This window comes from Canis aureus, chromosome 1 (genome assembly GCF_053574225.1).
Source record: "Canis aureus isolate CA01 chromosome 1, VMU_Caureus_v.1.0, whole genome shotgun sequence".
Classification (NCBI taxonomy): Eukaryota; Metazoa; Chordata; class Mammalia; order Carnivora; family Canidae; genus Canis; species Canis aureus.
Window position 1 is genome coordinate 88,323,220 of NC_135611.1, and position 21,427 is coordinate 88,344,646.

At 39.0% G+C, this 21,427-nt stretch overlaps 1 protein-coding gene across 10 annotated transcripts in view; it reads right to left on the reverse strand.

Moving 5' to 3' along the window:
• CFAP95 (cilia and flagella associated protein 95) overlaps nt 1–21,427 on the reverse strand; it is a 141,728-nt gene that overhangs the window by 50,897 nt on the left and 69,404 nt on the right. For all 10 annotated transcript variants that reach the window (XR_013385256.1, XR_013385257.1, XM_077907548.1 and 7 more), the window contains 3 exons: nt 18,320–18,428; nt 7,703–7,821; nt 6,120–6,188 (listed from right to left, as the gene is read on the reverse strand). Coding sequence is in view for 8 of the 10 variants with exons in the window: in XM_077907506.1 (XP_077763632.1) it covers nt 6,120–6,188; nt 7,703–7,821; nt 18,320–18,428 (297 nt within the window). In the remaining 2 variants the exon portion in view is untranslated. The remainder of the gene's footprint in view (nt 1–6,119; nt 6,189–7,702; nt 7,822–18,319; nt 18,429–21,427) is intronic.

Genomic DNA, 21,427 nt, shown 5'->3' on the forward strand with positions numbered 1-21,427 from the left:
TACAGGTCCTAGATATATTTTCCACTTCTAGATTCCCTTCAACATACTCAACTTAATTTGGGGAGATATCAAGATATGTTTTTTTTGTTTGTTTTCTGTTTTTGTTATCTCTGTCTCATTTTGTTCTACAATGGCAGAAGTTAATACCTTCTAAAACATGACCAGCATGCACCCAGAACCAAGTGGTATACTGTGCTGGTTCATTCTCTGAGATTCCTTATTCCCATTCTGTCCCCCTCTTTTATCTCATTTATGTTTTTGTGGTCAATGTTGGGGCCTTCTACAAGTATTTCTGGTTTATATAATTTGGGACTGAGCATCTTTTAACATACAGAACTTAATATACTCAGAAACAAGAGGATCACCCTCTAGAGCCCCTCAGGTAGAGTATATTCTCCCTCCACTACAACTTCATCACCACCACCATCTCCCAGATGCCCCCTTTTATTTTCTTTTCCTTTGTTTTCTTTTTTTTTTTCTCTTCTCCTTTGGGATTTTGGCCCTTTATTTTTTATTACTTTGTTTTAAAATTTGTTTTTCACTTTAGTGGTCCTTTTTTGTATATTGTTTTGATCTTTGTTTTCAATTTCTGGTCTCTGACCTCAGCAGAATCATCTAGGATGAAATTTACTTAGGTCATGGTTGATATTCTTGACTCAGCCCCCTCATACAGCCAGAGCAAAATGACTAGAAAGAAGAACTCACCACAAAAGAACGATTCAGAAACAGTACTCTCTGCCACAGAGTTACAGAATTTGGATTACAATTTGATGTCAGAAAGCCAATTCAAAAGCACAATTATAAAGCTACTGGTGGGGATCCCTGGGTGGCGCAGCGGTTTGGCGCCTGCCTTTGGCCCAGGGCGCGATCCTGGAGACCCGGGATCGAATCCCACGTTGGGCTCCCGGTGCATGGAGCCTGCTTCTCCTTCTGCCTATGTCTCTGCCTCTCTCTCTCTCTCTCTGTGTGACTATCATAAATAAATAAAAATTAAAAAAAAAATAATAAAAAAAATAAAAATAAATAAATAAATAAAAATAAAGCTACTGGTGGCTCTGGAAAAAAGCATAAAGGAATCAAAAGATTTCATGACTGCAGAATTTAGATCTAATCAGGCCTAAATTAAAAAACAATTAAATGAGATGCAATCCAAACTGGAGGTCCTAACAACAACAGTTAATGAGGTAGAAGAAAGAGTGAGTGACATAGAAGACAAGTTGATAGAAAGGAAGGAAGCTGAGGAAAAAAGAGAAAAACAATTAAAAGGCCATGAGGAAAGGTTAAGGGAAATAAATGACAGCCTCAAAAGGAAAAATCTACATATAATTGGGGTTCCAGAGAGTGCCGAGAGGGAGAGAGGGCCAGAAAGCATATTTGAATAAATCATAGTTGAGAACTTCCCTAATTTGGAGAGGGAAAGAGGCATTCAGATCCAGGAGATAGAGAGGTTCTCCCCCCAAAAATCAATAAAAACCATTCAACATCTCAACATTTAATAGTGAAACTTGAAAATTCCAAAGATAAAGAGAAAATCCTTAAAGCAACGAGAGACATGAGATCCCTAACTTATACGGGGAGAAATATTAGATTAACAGCAGACCTCTCCACAGACACCTGGCAGGCCAGAAAGAGCTGCCAGGATATATTCAGGGTACTAAATGAGAAAAGCATGCAGCCAAGAATACTTTATCCAGCAAGGCTCTCATTCAAATAGAGGAGAGATAAAGAGCTTCCAAGATAGGCAGAAACTGAAAGAATATGTGCCCACCAAACCAGCTCTGCAAGAAATATTAAGGAAGATTCTGTAAAAGAAAGAGGAAGCCCAAAGAAATAATCCACAAAAACAGGGACGGAATAGGTATTACAATGACACTAAATTCATATCATTCAATACTAACTCTGAATGTGAATGGGCTTAATGATCCCATCAAAAGACGCAAGGTTTCAGCCCTAATAAAAAAGAAAGACCCACCTATTTGCTGTCTACAAGAGACTCATTTTAGACCTAAGGATGCCTACAGCCATAAAAGGTTGGAGAACCATTTACCATTCAAATGGTCCTCAAAAGAAAGCTGGGGTAGCAATGCTCATATCAGATAAATTAAAGTTTATCCCAAAGACTGTAGTAAGAGATGAAGAGGGACACTATATCATACTTAAAAGGTCTATCCAACAAGAGGACCTAGTAATCATGAATATTTATGCCCCTAATGTGGGAGCTGCCAAGTATATCAATCAATGAATAACCAAAGTTAAAACATACTTAGATAATAATACACTTATACTGGGAGACTTGAACATGGTGCTTTCTGCAAATGACAGATATTCTAAGCACAACATCTCCAAAGAAACAAGAGCTTTAAAAGATACACTGGACCAGATGGGTTTCACAGATATTTACAGAACTTTACATCCGAACACAACCGAATACACATTATGCTCAAGTGCACATGGAACTTTCTCCAGAATAGACGACATACTGGGTCACAAATCAGGTCTTAACTGATACCAAAAGATTGGGATTGTCCCCTGCATATTTTCAGACCATAACACTTTGAAACTGGAATGCAATCACAAGAAGAAATTTGGAAGAAATTCAAACATGTGGAGGTTGAAGACCATCCTGCTAAAAGATGAATGGGCCAACCAGGAAATTGGAGAAGAATTAAAAAGATTCATGGAAACTAATGAAAATGAGATACAAATGAAGATACAACTGTTCAAAATCTTTGGGATATGGCAAAAGCAGTCCTAGGGGGGAAATACATCACAATACAAGCATCCCTCAAAAAATTGAAAAAAACTTAAATACACAAGCTAACCTCACACCTAAAGGAACTGGAGAAAGAACAGCAAGTGAAACCTACATCCAGCAGAAGAGAGTTAATAATGATCTGAGCAGAAATCAATGAAATAGAGACCAGAAGAACTGTAGAATAGATTAACAAAACCAGGAGTTGGTTCTTTGAAAGAATTAATAAGATAGATAAACCATAGCCAGCCTTATTAAAAACAAGAGAAAAGACTCTAATTAATAAAATCATGAATTAAAAAGGAGAGCTCACAACCAATACCAAGGAAATACAGACAATTTAAAAAACATATTATGAGCAACTATACGCCAATAAGTTAGAAATTAGGCAATCTAAAAGAAATGGACGCATTTCTGGAAAACCACAAACTACCAAATTTGGAACAGGAAGAAATAGAAGACCTGAACAGGCCAGTACCCAGGGAGGAAATTGAAGCAGTCATCAAAAACCTCCCAAGACACAAAAGTCCAGGGCCAGATGGCTTCCCAGACAAATTCTATCAAACATTTAAAGATGAAACAATACCTACTCTACTAAAGCTGTTCAAAAAGATAGAAAGGGATGGAATACTTCCAAACTCATTCTATGAGGCCAGCATCACCTTAATTCCAAAACCAGACAAAGACCCCACCAAAAAGGAGAATTATAGACCAATCTCCCTGATGAACACAGATGCAAAAATTCTCAACAAGATACTAGCCAATAGGATCCAGTAGTACATTAAGAAGGTTATTCACCATGACCAAGTGGGATTTATCCCTGGGATGCAAGGCTGGTTCAACACTCATGAAGCAATCAATGTGATAGATCATACCAACAAGAGAAAAAAACAAGAACCATATGATCCTCTCAATAGATGCAGAGAAAGGATTTGACAAAATACAGCATCCATTCCTGATCAAAACTCTTCAGAGTGTACAGGTAGAGGGGACATTCCTCAGCATCTTAAAAGCCATCTACAAAAAGCCCACAGCAAATATCATTCTCAATGGGGAAACACTGGGAGCCTTTCCCCTAAGATCAGGAACACGACAGGGAGGTCCAGTCTCCCCCCTGCTATTCAACATCGTACTAGAAGTCCTAGGCTCAGCAATCAGGCAACAAAAAGAAATAAAAGGCATTCAAATTGGCAAAGAAGAAGTCAAACTCTCCCTCTTTGCAGTTGACATGATACTGTACATAGAAAACCCAAAAGACTCCACCCCAAGATTGCTAGAACTCATACAGCAATTCAGCAGTGTGGCAGGATACAAAATCAATGCCCAGAAGTCAGTGGCATTTCTGTACACTAACAATGAAACTGGAGAAAAAGAAATTAAGGAGTCAATTCCATTTACAATTGCATCCAAAAGCATAAGATATCAAGGAATAAACCTAACCAAAGAGGTAAAGGATCTATACCCTAAAAACTATAGAACACTTCTGAAAGAAATTGAGGAAGACACAAAGAGATGGGAAAAGATTCCATGCTCATGAATTGGAAGAATTATTGTTGTGAAAATGTCAATGCTACCCAGGGCAATTTACACATTCAGTGCAATCCCTATCAAAATACCATGGACTTTCTTCAGAGAGTTGGAACAAATCATCTTAAGATGTGTGTGGACATTGGGCTCCCTGCATGGAGCCTGCTTCTCCCTCTGCCTATGTCTCTGCTTCTCTTTCTCTCTCTGTGTGTGTCTCTTATGAATAAATAAAATAAAATCTTAAAAAAAAAAAAAGATTTGTGTGGAATCAGAAAAGACCCTGATTGGCCAGGGGAATATTATAAAAGAAAACCAGAGCCAGGTGCATCACAATGCCAGATTTCAGGTTGTACTACAAAGCTGTGATCATCAATACAGTGTGGTTCTGGTGGCACAAAAACAGACACATAGATCAATGAAACAGAATAGAGAACCCAGAAATGGGCCCTCAACTCTATGGGCAACTAATATTTGACAAAGCAGGAAAGACTATCCACTGGAAAAAGGATAGTCTCTTCAATATATGGTGCTGGAAAAATTCTTCTGCCACATGCAGAAGAATGAAACTAGACCATTCTCCTAAACTCAAAATGGATGAAAGATCTAAATGTGAGACAAGACTCCATCAAAATCCTAGAGGAGAACACAGGCAACACCCTTTTTGAACTTAGCCACAGCAACTTCTTGCAAGTACATCTATGAAGGCAAGGGAAGCAAAAGCAAAAATGAACTATTGGGACTTCATCAAGATAAAAAGCTTCTGCACAGCGAAAGAAACCGTCAAGAAAACTAAAAGGAAACCTACAGAATGGGAGAAGATATTTGTAAATGACATCAGATGAAGGGCTAGTATCCAAGATCTATAAAGAACTTCTTAAACTCAACAGCAAAGAAACAAACAATCCAATCATGAAATGGGCATAAAACATGAACAGAAATTTCACCAAAGAAAACCTAGACATGGCCAACAAGCATATGAGAAAATGCTCTGCATCACTTGTCATCAGGGAAATACAAATAAAAACCACAATGAGATACTACCTCACACTAGTGAGAATGGTGAAAATTAACAAGACAGGAAACAACAAATGTTGGAGAGGATGTGGAGAAAGAGAAACCCTCTTGCACATTGGTGGGAATGTGAATGGTACAGCCACTCTGGAAAACTGTGTGGAGGTTCCTCAAAGAGTTAAAAATAGAGCTACCCTATGACCCAGCAATTGAACTACTGGGAATTTACCCCGAAGATTCAGATGCAGTGAAACGCCGGGACACCTGCACCCCGATGTTTCTAGCAGCAATGGCCACAATAGCCAAACTGTGGAAGGAGCCTCGGTGTCCATCGAAAAATGAATGGCTAAAGAAGCTGTGGTCTATGTAAACAACGGAATATTGCTCAGCCATTAGAAAGGACAAATACCCACCATTTGCTTCAATGTGGATGGAACTGGAGAGTATTATGCTGAATGAAGTAAGTCAATTGGAGAACAAACATTATATGGTTTCATTCATTCGGGGAATATAAAAAACATTGAAAGGGAATAAAGGGTAAAGGAGAGAAAATAAGTGGGAAATATCAGAGAGGGTGACAGAACTTGAGAGTCTCCTAACTCTGGGAAACAAACAAGGGGTGGTGGAAAGGGAGGTGGGCAGGGGGTTGGGGCCACTTGGTGACAGGCACTGAGGGGGCACTTGACGGTATGAGCACTGGGTGTTATACTATATGTTGGCAAATCGAACTCCAATAAAAAAAGGTACAAAAAAAATTATTTTCTCAGGATAAAGGAAAAAATAAAAAGAAACATTTTGTGCAGTCTGCAGTAGTTTAGGATCTACTAACATTTTGTACTGATCCGGTGGATGTCTAGTAAAGAGAGCTCCAAAGCCTGTAGTAGGCAATCCAGTGTCCCTGGAAACAAGACAGAAATTTTTAGAAAATATGTCAGGTGACATTATAAACTTTCAAAGCCATGTAAAACTAATTTGGACTTGAAATTCTTCATCCTTTTTAAAATTTTTTTTATTTTTTATTTTAATTCCAGTGTAGTTAACATACAGCGTCATATTAGTTTCAGGTACACTATACAGTGATTCAATAGTTCTGTACAAAGAAAGTACTATTTAGATTGTAGTTGGCTCATAATCTTGTTGTTCAGGCTGCTAAGACAGGGAGTGACAGTAGTACATATATGGCTTTAGGTTGGACTGATCAAACAAATGATGGCACTTGGTATTGCGAAATAGCTTGTGGTTTTATATTAATAATTGTAGTAATAAAATTGGTAGTACCTATAATTGAGGATATATCTGCTAAATGTAGGGGAAAAAATAGGTCAACAGAGCTGCATGAACTAGATTACTGGCTGGAGGTGGGTACAATTCAAATTGCTCCAGCAGTAACAAGTCAAGTACTTGCTTCAACTGTTGATTATGTGAGTAAGAATAACCATGAAGGTGGGAGTAGTCAGAAACTTATTTACTTGAGAAGATGCTATCAGGAGCAACAGTTATTAATGGTATTGGTCAGTTTCTGAATCCTCCCTCCAATTGTAACTTGTATAACCATGAAGAAAATTATTACAAATGCATGGGTGATTACAGCTGGGGCTGAATTTTTATGATAATTTTTTAAAGGACATTCATGTTTGCAACTTTCATGCACTTTGCAAAATAAAACGTCCCAATAGTAAATGAAAAATTCAGCATTTTTTCATTGTTTTGACTGCATTTTCCAACAATTACAACATAAGACAAAAATTTATGGAAAGACTTCCATGGAATTGCAGGGCGCCATGCTGCAGGACTACAGATAGGAGTAAGAAACAGTTCCGACTCTCACAGAACTATTTTGGAGGAAACACACATACATATAAATAATTAGAATGTAGTCCAACTGTTATGTAGAACATAAACAAAATGCTCAGAGGGCAAGAATATAAGAGCAATTTCTCTTGACCAATGACAGCTTACCTAATTCTTACTGCTTATTAAGTAATATTTCTATGTGCATTTCATACTTCTTTTCACCTAAACTTCAGAACAACCTATGAAGCAGATACTTTTATAATTCCCATTCTATAAGCTGACAAACTGAATCCTGTAGACACTATTGCACAAGAAAATTGTGGAGTTGGTGTTCAAACCTAAATAGAACACTGACCAGAAAAAAAATGCATAAAGAGGAAGTAACATTTTAGCTGGATCCAGAATGGTTAATGCTGATTGGCAAATAATTGAGGGAAAGGGAATTCCAGACAGAAGAAATGGCATGAACAGAAAGCATGGAAGCTTGAGATATGTTCATTTTGATCAATGCGTTCCTCCCATGTGTATCTGGGGCCACTATGCATCCTCACTACTCACTCATACAAATCCTTTCCTGCGTGTATATGTTCTGTAAGCAAAGGAAAGTATCAAGGATACCTTTCAATAATCCCAGAGCTCATTGTTTCATCATTCAATAAAGCCTTTTTCTTTATGTTAGCCAATTCTCTGTTTAAATAAACTTGTGCCATTTGTTCGTGTGTTTCTGATATCCAAACCTGGAAAAATAGAAATGACATTATGAGAAAAACAAATATATTGCCCAAAAAATGGTCAGTTACTGAGATATTTTTGTTGAAGTACATTCTGATTGTAATTATTGATGCTGTTGACATTAAAAAAAAATTAGTACTCTCTCATAGCAGTTCAACTCTTCCATCATAAATATGTGAAAATGGCCATTCCTTACTATGCATTATTGGAAAATGAAAAAATCAAATTGGTTGTTTCTATGAAATGCATTCAACTAAATACTAACTCTCTGTGCTTTTTACTTTTTTCTCAAGGTTAGTATATTTTAACTTCCCTAAGTAAGAAATCTTTGTAGCAATCACTTTGTAAATCACATCGGACTCAGATACCAGCACCACCACTACCTACATCATCCAATCTCTATCAGAGAATTACTCAATAAATTATCAAGTGATTATTACTATGAGAAAGACCTACAAATTTTAAGATATACTCAAACCAATTGAAGAAGCCTCATGAGTACTATCTTGGAAATCTTATGAACAAAAATGGATGCTGTGGATTCAATATTTTTCCCATTCTAAACTCTAGAAGATCATAAGTGTGGAGGTTCACAGCAGAGAAGCAGAACTCACCACCACCAAGACAACCCATTTCTTCCCCAAACCTGAAGACTAACTTCCCTAAGACATCCAATGAAGCCCTAGATCATATTAATCCCATCAGATTTTGTTTAAAAAGAGAGAGAAATCTTTGTTTAGATATTTGAAAACTTCAGCTGTAAGAGTATCATAGCTGTAGTCAAACACCTTTGGTCCACTTTGGGTTGGTATAATAAAGTTCTGCTACAACTAGGAAACTACCCTATTCAAAGCAATTTTAACTATAGTCTCTGGCCCTGGTTCCCTGCTCTACTCCATGGCTCTATAGATCCTTGGCTTCTCTAACAACTGCTCTCTAAGACCTCAACCTCCTGAATCATCAGCCACCCAACCCAATTCCCCAGCTTTGACTCCTATACCTTCTGCTCAACTACTCTTTCTCATAGATTCCCAGGTTCACAAGTCAATGGTAAGGGACACTGTATTAAGATTCATATTATATATTTTAATAAAAAATAAGACATTTCTTTTGGGAAAAAATTACTAGGCACCATTTTGTTTTAATGTGTAAGACTGACTGAAAAATTAACTTGAGATAATGTTCCAATCATTTCAGCAGTAAAATATTTTAATAATCAATTAATATCTGAAAATTATATGAATCAAAGATATTTTCAAATGATATAATGAGGAGTTAGAAAAACAGATAATAGCATTAATGGATTTAAATTTATCAGACATTGTATTGAGCACTTTATATGCATTATTTCATTAAATACTTAAAGCAACCCTATGAGTGTTGTGTATATCAATTATGGTTACAGAAAGAAAAGAACAATCAAATGAGGAACCGAGTAGGGTTTAATGAAGGATCTATTTATAAAAGTGTTCTCAGCATTCAGAAAATCAACAACATTGAAGCACCTGGAGGGTAGCAATTGTGGAGAACCATAGGGTAGAGTAGCTACTGGAACCTAGAAAGGCCTATAACTGTAACAAGAAGGTCACTTGGAGTTTCAGAACAGACACATAGTATCTTAGTCCATATTTGGATTGCCCTTACAAATGCCATAAACTGAGTGACTTATAAACAACAAAAATTTATTTCTCACAGTTCTGGAGGCTGGGAGGTCCAAGACCAAGGCCTCAGAAGTGCCTGGTGAGAGCCTGTTTCCTGGTTGAGGGACAGCCATCATCTGCCCTCACATGGCAGAAGGTCAGAGGAAACTCTCTGGGGTCTCTTTGATAAGGGCACTAATCCCATTTCTGAGGACTCTACCCTCATGACCTAATCATCCCCCAAATGCCTACTTCCTAATTTCATCATCCTGAGGGTTAGGATTTCAACATTTGAATTTTGGGGGGTTACAAACATTCAGTCTATAGCATATAACCAGTGCCAAACTATGGCCCTGTAGGGAGAAAAACACAGGAATAAATGTCCAAACTAACTCTCCTACCACCTCTGCTCAGGGGCAGTACCTTCTACAGACTAATCCCAACCAAAAGGCAGAAGGCAAGGAAGCTCATTGAAGCTGTCCATAAAGGTCAGCCTCCATGGTACAGAGCAGAGTTGAGAAGGGGGGAAAGTAGATCTGAAGGGAGAAAGAAAAAAAAAAAGACACTTGGAATAGTTCATCTTCATTTTAAGGAAAGAAAAACTGAGGCTGAAACAAAGTAAGCTAGACCCAGCTAAACCAGTGAGAAAGGAGATGTTCCACAATTCAAAACATGCAAGTCTGACTCCTTCATTCATCGATCCGTATCTATGAAGTGTCAGGCTAATGTTGTAAACAAACTCCAGAGACTTAACTCATGGGATAATGGTCATAACAACAGCGCATGGCTAGACACTATTCCAAATGTCTTCATACCAAATGTTCATGAAAATTCTATTATTCCCACTTCACACCTGAGGAAATAAAGACATGGAAAGTTTCAGACTCTTGATCAAAACTGCAACCTGGTGAGTGGTAGAGCCAAGAATCAGAGAAGCCATCTGTCTCCACGACCCACTCTTAACCTGTTTCCTGTGCCAGGGGCAAATGCTGTCCCTCAATATTGGATCTCCCATCTTCATCAGTAATAGAACCCCAAAATTTTAGCTGGGCACCTGGTGTTTCAGACTACATTTTCTAGTCTCTTTTACTTAAAAAAAAATTTTAAGTTTTTATTTAAATTCCAGTTAGTTGGGCAGCCCTGGTGGCTCGGCGGTTTAGCACCACCTTCAGCCCAGGGCCTGATCCTGGAGACCCGGGATCAAGTCCCGAGTCGGGCTCCTTGTGTGGAGCCTGCTTCTCCCTCTGCCTGGGTCTCTGCCTCTCTCTCTCTCTTTCTCTCTCTCTCTTTCTCTCTCCATGTGTCATGAATAAATGAATAAAATATTTTAGAAAAAATTCCGGTTAGTTAACATACAGCATACTATTAGCTTCAGGTGTACAATATAGTGACTCAACACTTGCGCATGACACCTGGTGCTTATCACAGCAAGTGCACGTCTAGTCTCCTTTATACTTAAATATGACCAGTGACTGATTCTGAACAATGAGCATAAATAGAAGTAATTTATACAACCTCCAGGAAAGGTCCTGCTTCTGTTTTTCTTTTACCTGCTGCATGAAATGTGGACATAGACAAGTATCTGGCAGCCATCTTGGGCTCTGCACAGGGATGGCAGGATAGAGAGCTGGAAGGAGCAGGTTTCTGACAAACTTTCATACTAGTCCTGACCTACTATCATCCAGACTTTTTACATGAAAGAATAAAACCTTATGTGAAGAACCACTGTTGATTTGTGGTTCCTGTTGCATGTGGGCAAACCTAATCCTACACCATTTTAATGTGAAAAATCACTTTGGTCTAGAAATGTTCATAACCTGACATAAGGGTGGATAATTTATAAAAGCACTGCCATATGTTTAAAAGTCTTTGGGGCTTTATATATATACGTGTACATATATATACATATATGTGTATATTTTTATCACAAACTGGAGATTGGCAATGTGGTTTGTGAGATAGCTAAATTAACATAGCACAAACTCCCAGGATAACCACTAAAACTTCCATTAAATTTGCATAATAAGATCTAGCTTGACTCAAATGGTAATATAAAAAAAATCTAATGTGTGTTTAGGAAGTTCACCTCATAACATCATTCTTATTCCCCATTTTCCTAAGTACCAATTTTTCTTAAAGTTCCAACTTCTAATCTTTCAATATGAACTCTTCCTCTCTGTGTGGCATTTGAGAAATCCCAGTAGTGGAATAGTGACTGATGCAGGAAAAGAGAAATTTATAATTCCCCCTCAAGTTCCACATTTGAGGGTAACCAGACTCTGCTGAGGATAACTTACCTCTAGAAGATTCATTTTAATTGATCACTAATTAATATTTCTTTTTTTTAAGGTTTTATTTATTTATTCATGAAAGACACAGAGAGAGAGAGGCAGAGACATAGGCAATGGGAGAAGCAGGCTCCGAGCAGGGAGCCCAATGTGGGACTCAATCCCAAGACTCCAGGATCATGCCTTGGGCCAAAGGCAGGCGCTTAACCACTGAGTCACCCAGGTGTCCCACTAATTAACATTTCTTTCTGGTGTTGCTTATAGGACCCCTAGAAAGCAGACTCCTCTGTTGCATACTGAAGGAAGTACAGATATGTTCTGGGTCAAGTTCCCTCTGTGATGCCACAGGGCTGCTTCAGGAGTAATCAGACCTCAGTCAACCATGTTCCCCAACTTCAGGGTAATACTCAAACTCCCTGCCCAATATCCTCAAGGCCCCAACTACAGCAGGAAATAGCTTATCCCCTGGGGAAAGGGAGTGGAGCTCAGCATGGAAATTCTCTCCAAATAACTCCTCCAAATTCCAAATACTCTCAGCCAGGTCTCTTCAATTTCAACCTTTTCTTTCTTTTATTAATCTTCAAGGTGGATGACAGACCAAGAGGCTTGGAATCAGTTACTGCCCAAATGCTTTGCCTGTTCTATGTGACAGATTTAGCATCTCACTTTGGAATAAAGAAGTTGGCATCTATTATATTAGATCTTCAGTCACAACTGAAGAGTTTTATTTTACCGTGTTAAATAGCACTTCCTCTACCAACTGTAGCTTTTTTTGTGCCCTTGCCAAAAGGTCATAATCATCAACAAGTAATATACAGACTTATAGAAAGTCTATCTTTAAAAAAGGATGATTGTTATTTCTCAGCAGCAGTTTTGCTCTTGGAAATTCTGGTTCTGTTTTCATGTCTAGGAGAACTCAGTAGTAGTTCCATATAGAGATTATTTAAAGGACCTCAGAGAATCAATTTGGTTCCCTCTCTATCATTATTTTGAACAACTGGAACTCATAGGGTATGATCAGAAAAATGATTTCATTCTGTTTTTTTTTTAATCTTTTCTTATAATCATCTCAGATATCAAAACTCTCTTTTAACCAAAACAGTCTCAGTTAACTAATGAATACTAGTAGAATAATCACAAGATGGCCTTTTAGTTGTCTTATTATCTGAAGGAAGGAAAGAACAGAGCAAGTGAAGAACTAGAAAACCAGCCAACCCTCCCCCACACAGACACACTTCCATCTACAGACTTCCCTAGCCTGGAGCAGACTAGCTGAGAAAGAGAAAATCTTTCACCTTAAGTGAAATGCATCATTTTGATGAGATACTTTAATTATTGAAATGGGACCAATAAACTTGTTATGATCAGAGAGTGACCATAAAAATTATAAAATCTGGGATCCCTGGGTGGCGCAGCGGTTTAGCGCCTGCCTTTGGCCCAGGGCGCGATCCTGGAGACCCGGGATCAAGTCCCACGTCGGGCTCCCGGTGCATGGAGCCTGCTTCTCGCTCTGCCTGTGTCTCTGTCTCTCTCTCTCTGTGTGTGTGACTATCATAAAAAAAAAATTATAAAATCTGCACAACATTTTATCCAGAGGTACAAAAAAGAACTCACTCTACAAAGTAGGGTGAATAGATAGTGGAGACAAAGAATACAGGTGTGTGTGCATCTGTGTGATTCCGTCTTTTGAGTGCCATTTGTTCAACATAACAGTAAACATGCTTCAGCAAACTGATATACTGAAAAATTAAAATCTAGTTTCTCTAAGAGTTAAATGAGGCATGACTATTCGCATAGAAAAAGAATTGTGAAGGAAAGTGATCAGATCAAAATGGCAGATGCCTACTTTCATTCCTGTCCCAGATCCCTAGAAATGACAGAGCAGATACACGCTTGAATCAATAAGCCCATGGCTGCATCAAGAGACACAGAAAGTACACTCAATTGGCCTAAATTTATACAGAATTCCCAAAACAGAAAGGCAGATGCATTTGTGCTGATGTTGGAAAAGATGATTCAAAGTAGATCCTTGAAAGGATGTTGGGATCAGTGGCATCAACTCCAAGCTCAGAGATTATGGAAACCATAAGCAAGAGGAGGCCCTGACTCCACTACCCACAAGCCCCAAACATCTTCCTTTTTCTGGTTTAAGTGGTTCTCCTCCAATGGCATTTAAAATTATTCCATTTACAAAAATGTGATCCATATGTCTCTTTCAGGTACTTAGATGTGAACGCAAGAAGCATCTGTAACTACAGTCTTATGGCCAAAATACTATTCTACTATGTGCCAATCAAAGAAAAAAAAACCTGAACCAATTAAGTAAATGATAATTGAATTTCTCAGATCTGGTATAATTATATCCCTTTATATCCCTTTTAGGGTCATTAATTTTTAAATGTCATATTTTCATCCACTACAAAGCTCATATTTGAGACCTACTTGGCTATTCTTTATCAACTCATTAAAAAAATGTAAGCGTACTTTTGTACTGTTCATTTATTTACCATTTTAAAGTCCAAAATGACTGTAATGCTATTAATACTAATCTTACCCTAATTTGCTCCTCCACATCCTGCTGTTAGTTCCAAAAATGCCTTGGCACTGATCCATTGACTGTATAAGAAAAATCTGTTTGGTAAAACCACTCATGGTTTTCCTTGTTGCTTTATGTCTGACAAGTTCTCATCTTCCATGACATAGTATCAAATGTACCCTGTACATAATTCTTCTCAGTTTTGAGGAAGTTTCCTTCCTCAATAGCAGCCTTAAATGCCAAATGGGACAGAGCCTTTGGTAGTGTTATGAGGACCCTTCAGTGAGGGACTTTACAAATGAAGGAACAATGATAGAAGTGCTCCTGAACATTTTAGTTTGCATGGGACTCATTCTGGTGTAGTTAAGCAGTGTCTGAATAAAGTTTAAACAAAATACCAAGACAAAATACTATAGTTTAACATACTATTTCCTGTAATTGCTTAGACTAGTAAAACAATCAGAGAAAGTCAGTGGTTTGAATGACTGCTCATTTGTGAAACTGCATGCACACAGCCCCATGTGGTCTCCTAAAGCCTTAAGGACCACAGGGGTAGGAATTCAATTACGCCACTACTGAAACCTGACTGGTATGTTTTCAGATTCCATGGAGGATAGTTCCTTTAGACTCAGCTGGAGAGCTTTGCTGTGGCTGCTGTGGCCACCTCCACTAGGAAGCCATCCCTGATCCTCCCCTCAACCCATTCCAGTTCAGGTGCCCCTCTCAGCATCTTGATCTTCTTCTTTCTATCATAACATCCATCATACACTTTGTCACTGTGGTTGTCCACTTGCACTTTTTCCACAAGCCTGTGAGTTCCTAATGTACAGTGACCTTGTTCTGAATTATGTTTCTTACCCCAGCACTTCACAAAATAATGGGGCCTCAATATATATTTGTGGAATATAGTCATTCTTCCTTCCCTCCTCCTTTCATCTTTACTTCCCTTCCTTCCTTCTTGCCTTTTCTTCTTTGTCTTTTTCCTTCTTTCTTTCCTTCATTCTTCTTTCCTTCCACAAGTATTTATTGAGGACCTGCTCTGTGCCAGGCACCATTCTAGGAAGTGGAAATACAGCAGAGAACAAAACAAAGTCCCTCCTCTCATGGAGCTTGCATTCTAGCCAACGGATGCAGACAATTCACAACTAGGAAGTCTTAAATCTATCCAGTGATTTAAACAGCATGAAGAAAACTAAAATAAGGGAAGAGAACAGGTAGGGATGGTGGGAATGGACTGCTCTTTTATATACAAATGGAAGTAGCTCACTGAACAAGTGAGGCTTGTAAGTAGGTACAATCAGAAAACCTGTTCTTCCTCTATTATTGCCCATCCATAGACATTTGGAGAGGCAAATTCTTTCTTATGCTCCTTGATAAAATCTAGGACAACTGCCAGGATTTCTGTGGCCATTGTCAGATAATATAAAACACTTTCTGGTTACTTCTGTCCCAAGAGGAGTCTTATTGAAGTAAGTAAAATACCCAGTACCATGTACTAGTCAAAACTGTATTTGAAATGAAAGACTCTTTCTTGTAGTTTGGGTCAGCATTGGCCTGGCGTACCTCAGTAGGGAAGCAGGAGGCACAGTTGGCTTTGTCTCAATTGTCCCCTTTAAACTTCTTTCCAACTCCTCAACTCCCTCTGGCTTCTTGAGGGTTTAAGATGTGAGTGTGGGGATATGAGAAAGGAGAGAGGTAACTACAAGAAAGGTGGAAGTATAATCTTGTTTTGGTTTCCTCTGGGCATGTCTGATGTCTGATCCTCTCTGGAGGGATCCCTGGGTGGCGCAGTGGTTTAGCGCCTGCCTTTGGCCCAGGGCGCGATCCTGGAGACCCGGGATCGAATCCCACGTCAGGCTCCCGGTGCATGGAGCCTGCTTCTCCCTCTGCCTGTGTCTCTGCCTCTCTCTCTCTCTCTCTGTGACTATCATAAATAAATAAAAATTTAAAAAAATAAAAATAAAAAAATAAACAATGATCCTCTCTGGAACTGATGGATATTCAAAGTTCGCTATCTTAGGGTATTCTGTAGACCTTGAGATCCCTTCTGAAAACCTTCATTGGTTATGTTCCATGATACAGGATGCCACTGTCTGTACTTAACCGTCCTACCTCAGCCCCTGGGAATCCAGTCAATGTCCTTCCCATCCCTACATGAAGGGCTCTTGGGCAGGTTCTAAAATGGCTCTCTGTCATCTTTCTCTTCTACATAGCCCACATCCAATCCCCAAAAGCCACATCTGGGCCTGAGTATTCAATTATCCTTGTCCCACCAATGTAGCTAGTTCTCCTCTTTCTGCTCTGCTACTTTGGACAGATCACCAGAGCTTTATATCTATAACTTCACCAGGCAGGTGAGACTCACAGTACACCTTTTCGAAACCCTGTTTCTACTCTCAAACTCTTCTTTTGGTTTCTTGGATTTCAATCCTTTCATGTGAGTACTGGCCTAAGGACACCATCTTTGAGGGTTTTGCCTAAGTAGCCTAATATTTCACTTTGGAACACGGAACTATGGATTTGTTTGTGGCCTTTTGGAGTCTCAGCCAGAATGCAAAGAAAGGCCTGTTTAAAATCCTGTTACAAATAAACAATGCTCACGGTAGCCACAGTAGCAGCATTTAAGGGCTTCTGGAGAACTACAGACAGTGAAATGGAAATGCTAGTGGACAAAAACAAACAAACAAACAAAAAAACCCACCACTCAGCAGCAATATTGCAAAATGTCAAAAAATGCTCAAAAGACATGTAGGAGAGGACACAGATGGGAATGGAGCTAGCTAGCATGTGTGCTGACATAATCCAGGAAACAGGACAGTGGTGATAGATAAAAGATACCAATGCCCCAACACATATGCATGCCCAAGCCAGAGCAAAAAAAATAATGAGGTTCATTTTCTGCAAAGAGGATGCATGCTGAGGGGTAAAAAGGCCCCTGGGCTGGGAGTGAAATAATTTGCACTCCAAGAGACAGTTTGAGAAGTATTTAAGATGTTAGACTCTGGAACCAGAGGGGGAAAATAGATTTTAATTTTTCTTACACTTTCTTGCTGTTTGACTTTGAACAAGAGATCAAGCTTCACCAGGCCTGGGGTTCCCCATTTATACAGTGTGGTCACTTACAGTGCTAGCTTGAAGAATTGTCCAGAGGATGAAATGAGGCAGTGTTCATGCAACCATCTTATTGAATTGATCCTATTACATTAGTAGGATGTAATCATGAAGCAACTTCATTTCTAATCAAGCTGCCTCTTCCATTCCACATGGATGGCTAGTTCTTTCCTTTTGCTTAATGGGAATTTTAGGCAAGTCCCGTAACTTTTCTAGGCCCCTCAATCTTGAGAAGGATCTCATTTTAGTTATGAAATTTTCCAGTCCAGTGAAATAATAAAAACTGCTAACTGCACTAGATTTAAGCCTCTCACCTTCCCAGCTGGGTGCTGCTTTAGGCGTGGAATCCTGCAGCAGATGGGCCTTGCTGTTTCACATGTGTCATACACTGGACTCTATGTCCTCTAAGTTCCAGGACATACCTCTTAATCTCTTTAATAACGAACAACTATTACTTTACAACAAAAACAAAGGTCTTCAAATCAAAGAACTAGACTCAAACTCTCACTCTTCCACTCCCTAACTGTGTGACTTCGAGTAACCTCTAGGAGTTTTGCCTCCTCTCTAAAACAGAGATAATACCACCTACTTTACAGGGTTATTGAAGGTTAAAGGAGACATTGAACAAAATGCTGTGGCTGCAGCAATACCATCAAAACAGCACAAATAACTTACTGAGCACTTGCCATGTGCCAAGCACTGAGTTAACCATTTTATTTGCTTTATTTCATTTAATTTCTCCAATAACCTTATGATGTGCACATTTTATAGGTAAAGTCACTTAAGCACGCAGTGACTAAGTAACCTGCCTTAAGTACCCAACACAGCATAGGAGGGTTGGCACCAAAATGGCGCTCCTCCCTTTATTTTTCCACATTTCACCAGAAGGAAGATTCCAGATCTAAAGAAATCAGTAGCAACTACTTACAGGGGGTTCGTCAGTTCCAAGTCGACAGTATGTTGAATTACACAGCTTTTTTATTTCCTCAGGACCCTCTATATCATAATCTTTTGGATCGGCTTCTCTGTTATGGTGCCTTAAAAAATAAATTAGGATCTGTTAAGGGATGAAGCTTATTTATCATGTATTGCATTTTAAATTTTTTTTAAATTATCCAATGAAAATCTACCATATTTGTGACATTGTTTTAATTATAAATTCACTAGATGTGGGATATATAAAGTATTTTTCATCTCTTTTCATGTAACACTGAGGCTATTTCCTAAAAACAATTTAGCACATGTGATAAAACTATCACAAGAACAATACTTATCCAACACAGCAATTACTCAGTGACTCCAATGAAGTGAACTTTATTTAATAATGTAGATTAGTTACCAAAAGTAAATTCTAAAATAAGACATGGTAATAAATTAGAAAGACAACTTGCCTTTAGAAATTTTTTCTACCATGAATTTTAATTAAATTTTTTTTTCAAAATGAGAAAGAGCAAAGTATCTGCTCATATGGATTTATGACATGTGCTTCCTGCTTCTAAAGAAGATTTAGGGACACCTGGATGGCTCAGTGGTTGAGTGTATGCCTTTGGCTCAGGTCATGATCCTGGGGTCCTGGGATCGAGTCCTGCATTGGGTTCCTCACAGGGAGTCTGCTTCTCCCTCTGCCTATGTCTCTGCCTCTCTCTCTGTCTCTCATGAATAAATAAATAAATCTTTTTTTTTTTTTTAAAGAAGGTTTAAAGGAAGCTGAAAGTTAAACATAAGCTGGAAAAACATGTAAATAGAAGAGGGAAAAATATTCCAAATGTCTTGACTAAAAGAGTGTATAGAAATAATAATAAAGGAGAGATTCGGGAAGAGGGAAGGAAAAAGGAAGTGGAGTGGCCTGCAGCAGAAGTAGCTATTTTTAACAAAGCTTTCTTGGGTGAGATAAAGGAAGCTGAACTCAAACATCCCTCAGAAGGGGCCTTGCTATAAAGGAAAACAGGGCTTGGATTGTGTAAAGGATATTGGGGTACCCCCAAGTTCATTCATCCATCCATCTAGCTATCTAGCTACCTATCCAACTGTCCATTCATTCAGCAAATATTTCAAGTACCTACTACATGGCAGGCAGGGAATGCAATGGAGACCAAGCCTAATGCAGTCCCTTCCCTCAGCTCACACGCTGGTGAGAGATACAAACAAAATAGAAAATTCTACAATGTGGACACAAGGTCATGGAAGCAGAACAGCATCCAGTCACCTTGGATGGGTCACTCTACTCTAAGTCAGGAGGCCCTTTAGGGCCTGACCCTCCACCTCACCTTACTGTACTGGGGCCGGGCTCCTGCTCTGCATTCAAGCTACATCCTTGCCTCTCCACCTCTGAGATGAGAGCAAAACACTGCATAGAACACAGCAGCAAAGGAGTCCAGGGTGAAGCTGCAGAGCTCAGGCATATGAACCCTCTACCCTCCCCACATCTGAGCATTAAATTGCAAAACACTAAAAGCATTTTGGTATCATAACAGCATTCTTTGAGAGCCTCAAAGGAAGCTCTCACTTAAGTCCTTAGGGGGAATACTGACCAACATCAAGAACCAGGAGTGATAGAGCAAATGAGGCCGTGGGTGTAAGTCATTGCTCATGTCCTAGCTATGCAACTTTGAGCAAGTCACTTAACCTTTCTGCATTTCTATTTCCACATGTGTAAAATGAGGACAAAAAAAAAAAAATACCAATAAGATTTTTGCAAAATGAAAAAAAAAAGCAGAAAGTCTTCCAAATATTGTAAAGTATCACAATGTGTAGTGAACACTAATCTAGCTTTTAAAAACTCTGGTGTACAAAATTACAACTTTATTTTTTCCAAAACTGTACTTAATTTTTTTCCCAAGTGCTCATATTGCCAAGATGGAAAAACCTTAATCTTGGGTCAGTTCTGATCTCTTTCAACTCTCAAGGGACTGTATGGTGCCCCAATGTCAAGAATCCATCTTTGTTGTCATGCTCTCTCCCTGTGGACATTGATGGAAACCTCCTCATCCTCCTTATGGATCCATGCAAATCTCTGCTACACCCTTCTGATCCTGCCACACAGACTCTTGCCTAGACTGGCACTCTGCCACAAGCGTGCCATTATCTAGGCCACCAAGAACTTTCATTTGTCCCTCTCCACTCAGGCTTCCTGAAAACAGATGTCATCCTTGAGCTGTTTGGCCCATCAAGAAGGTTTCATGTCCCTACCACATTGGGCTTGGGGGACACAGAGAAACCCCAGTGTTCAAAACTATTACCCTGGGAATGGAGGGCTAGGCAGTGATAGGTCCCATTTGCTTGAGAATTTCTAAAGCCTTCATTCCAATTTGGGGTCCCAGACAAACCCACACGTTCTCAACTTCTCTGGTGCCCTCCATGAACTCTTCATCTACCATGGGACAAGGTAAACCTACCCTTCATCTATTCTTCCAAATCTATGGTATCATCCTAAGACCCAAGCTTTTGAACCTCAAAGTCAAGAATTTTATGTTTTTGTTGACTGCTGGGTCTTTCTTTCCTGAGCCAATAAAACCAGACTATCTCCCTGGGAGCATAAGAATGATGACGAAAAGCACAGTTAACATTTCAATGTGTGATCCTAGTGCTCACTTTTTTACTATTCACCATGGGCCCACTGCCAGGGTACACAGAGTGTTTTAACTATTTTTTAATCAGCAAATAAAGAATATAATTCATCTTAGATTGTATCCATCTTTATGTCAAAGTAACTGTAAACTATCATTTTTTTAAACTTTTCTTTTAATGGAGGAAGGAGCCCATGAAGGCAAAGATAATTAGTGTCCATGAAAGTCAGAATGTACTATTTTAAGTTGTATTATAACTAGATTATTACAAAAGATGGAGAGACATTCCTTTACTTATAGCAATATCAGTACTAAAAGTCCAGCACTGAAAACATGAATCTATAATGAAAGACCTTCTGTGGAGAACTGAACTAATACAACTGGCATCTCCTAATGCCTGCCAGTTGCCCACAAATGTGCCCACGGTCTGCAGGTTCTGAGAGATACCTGCCCCTACATCTATGAGGTTG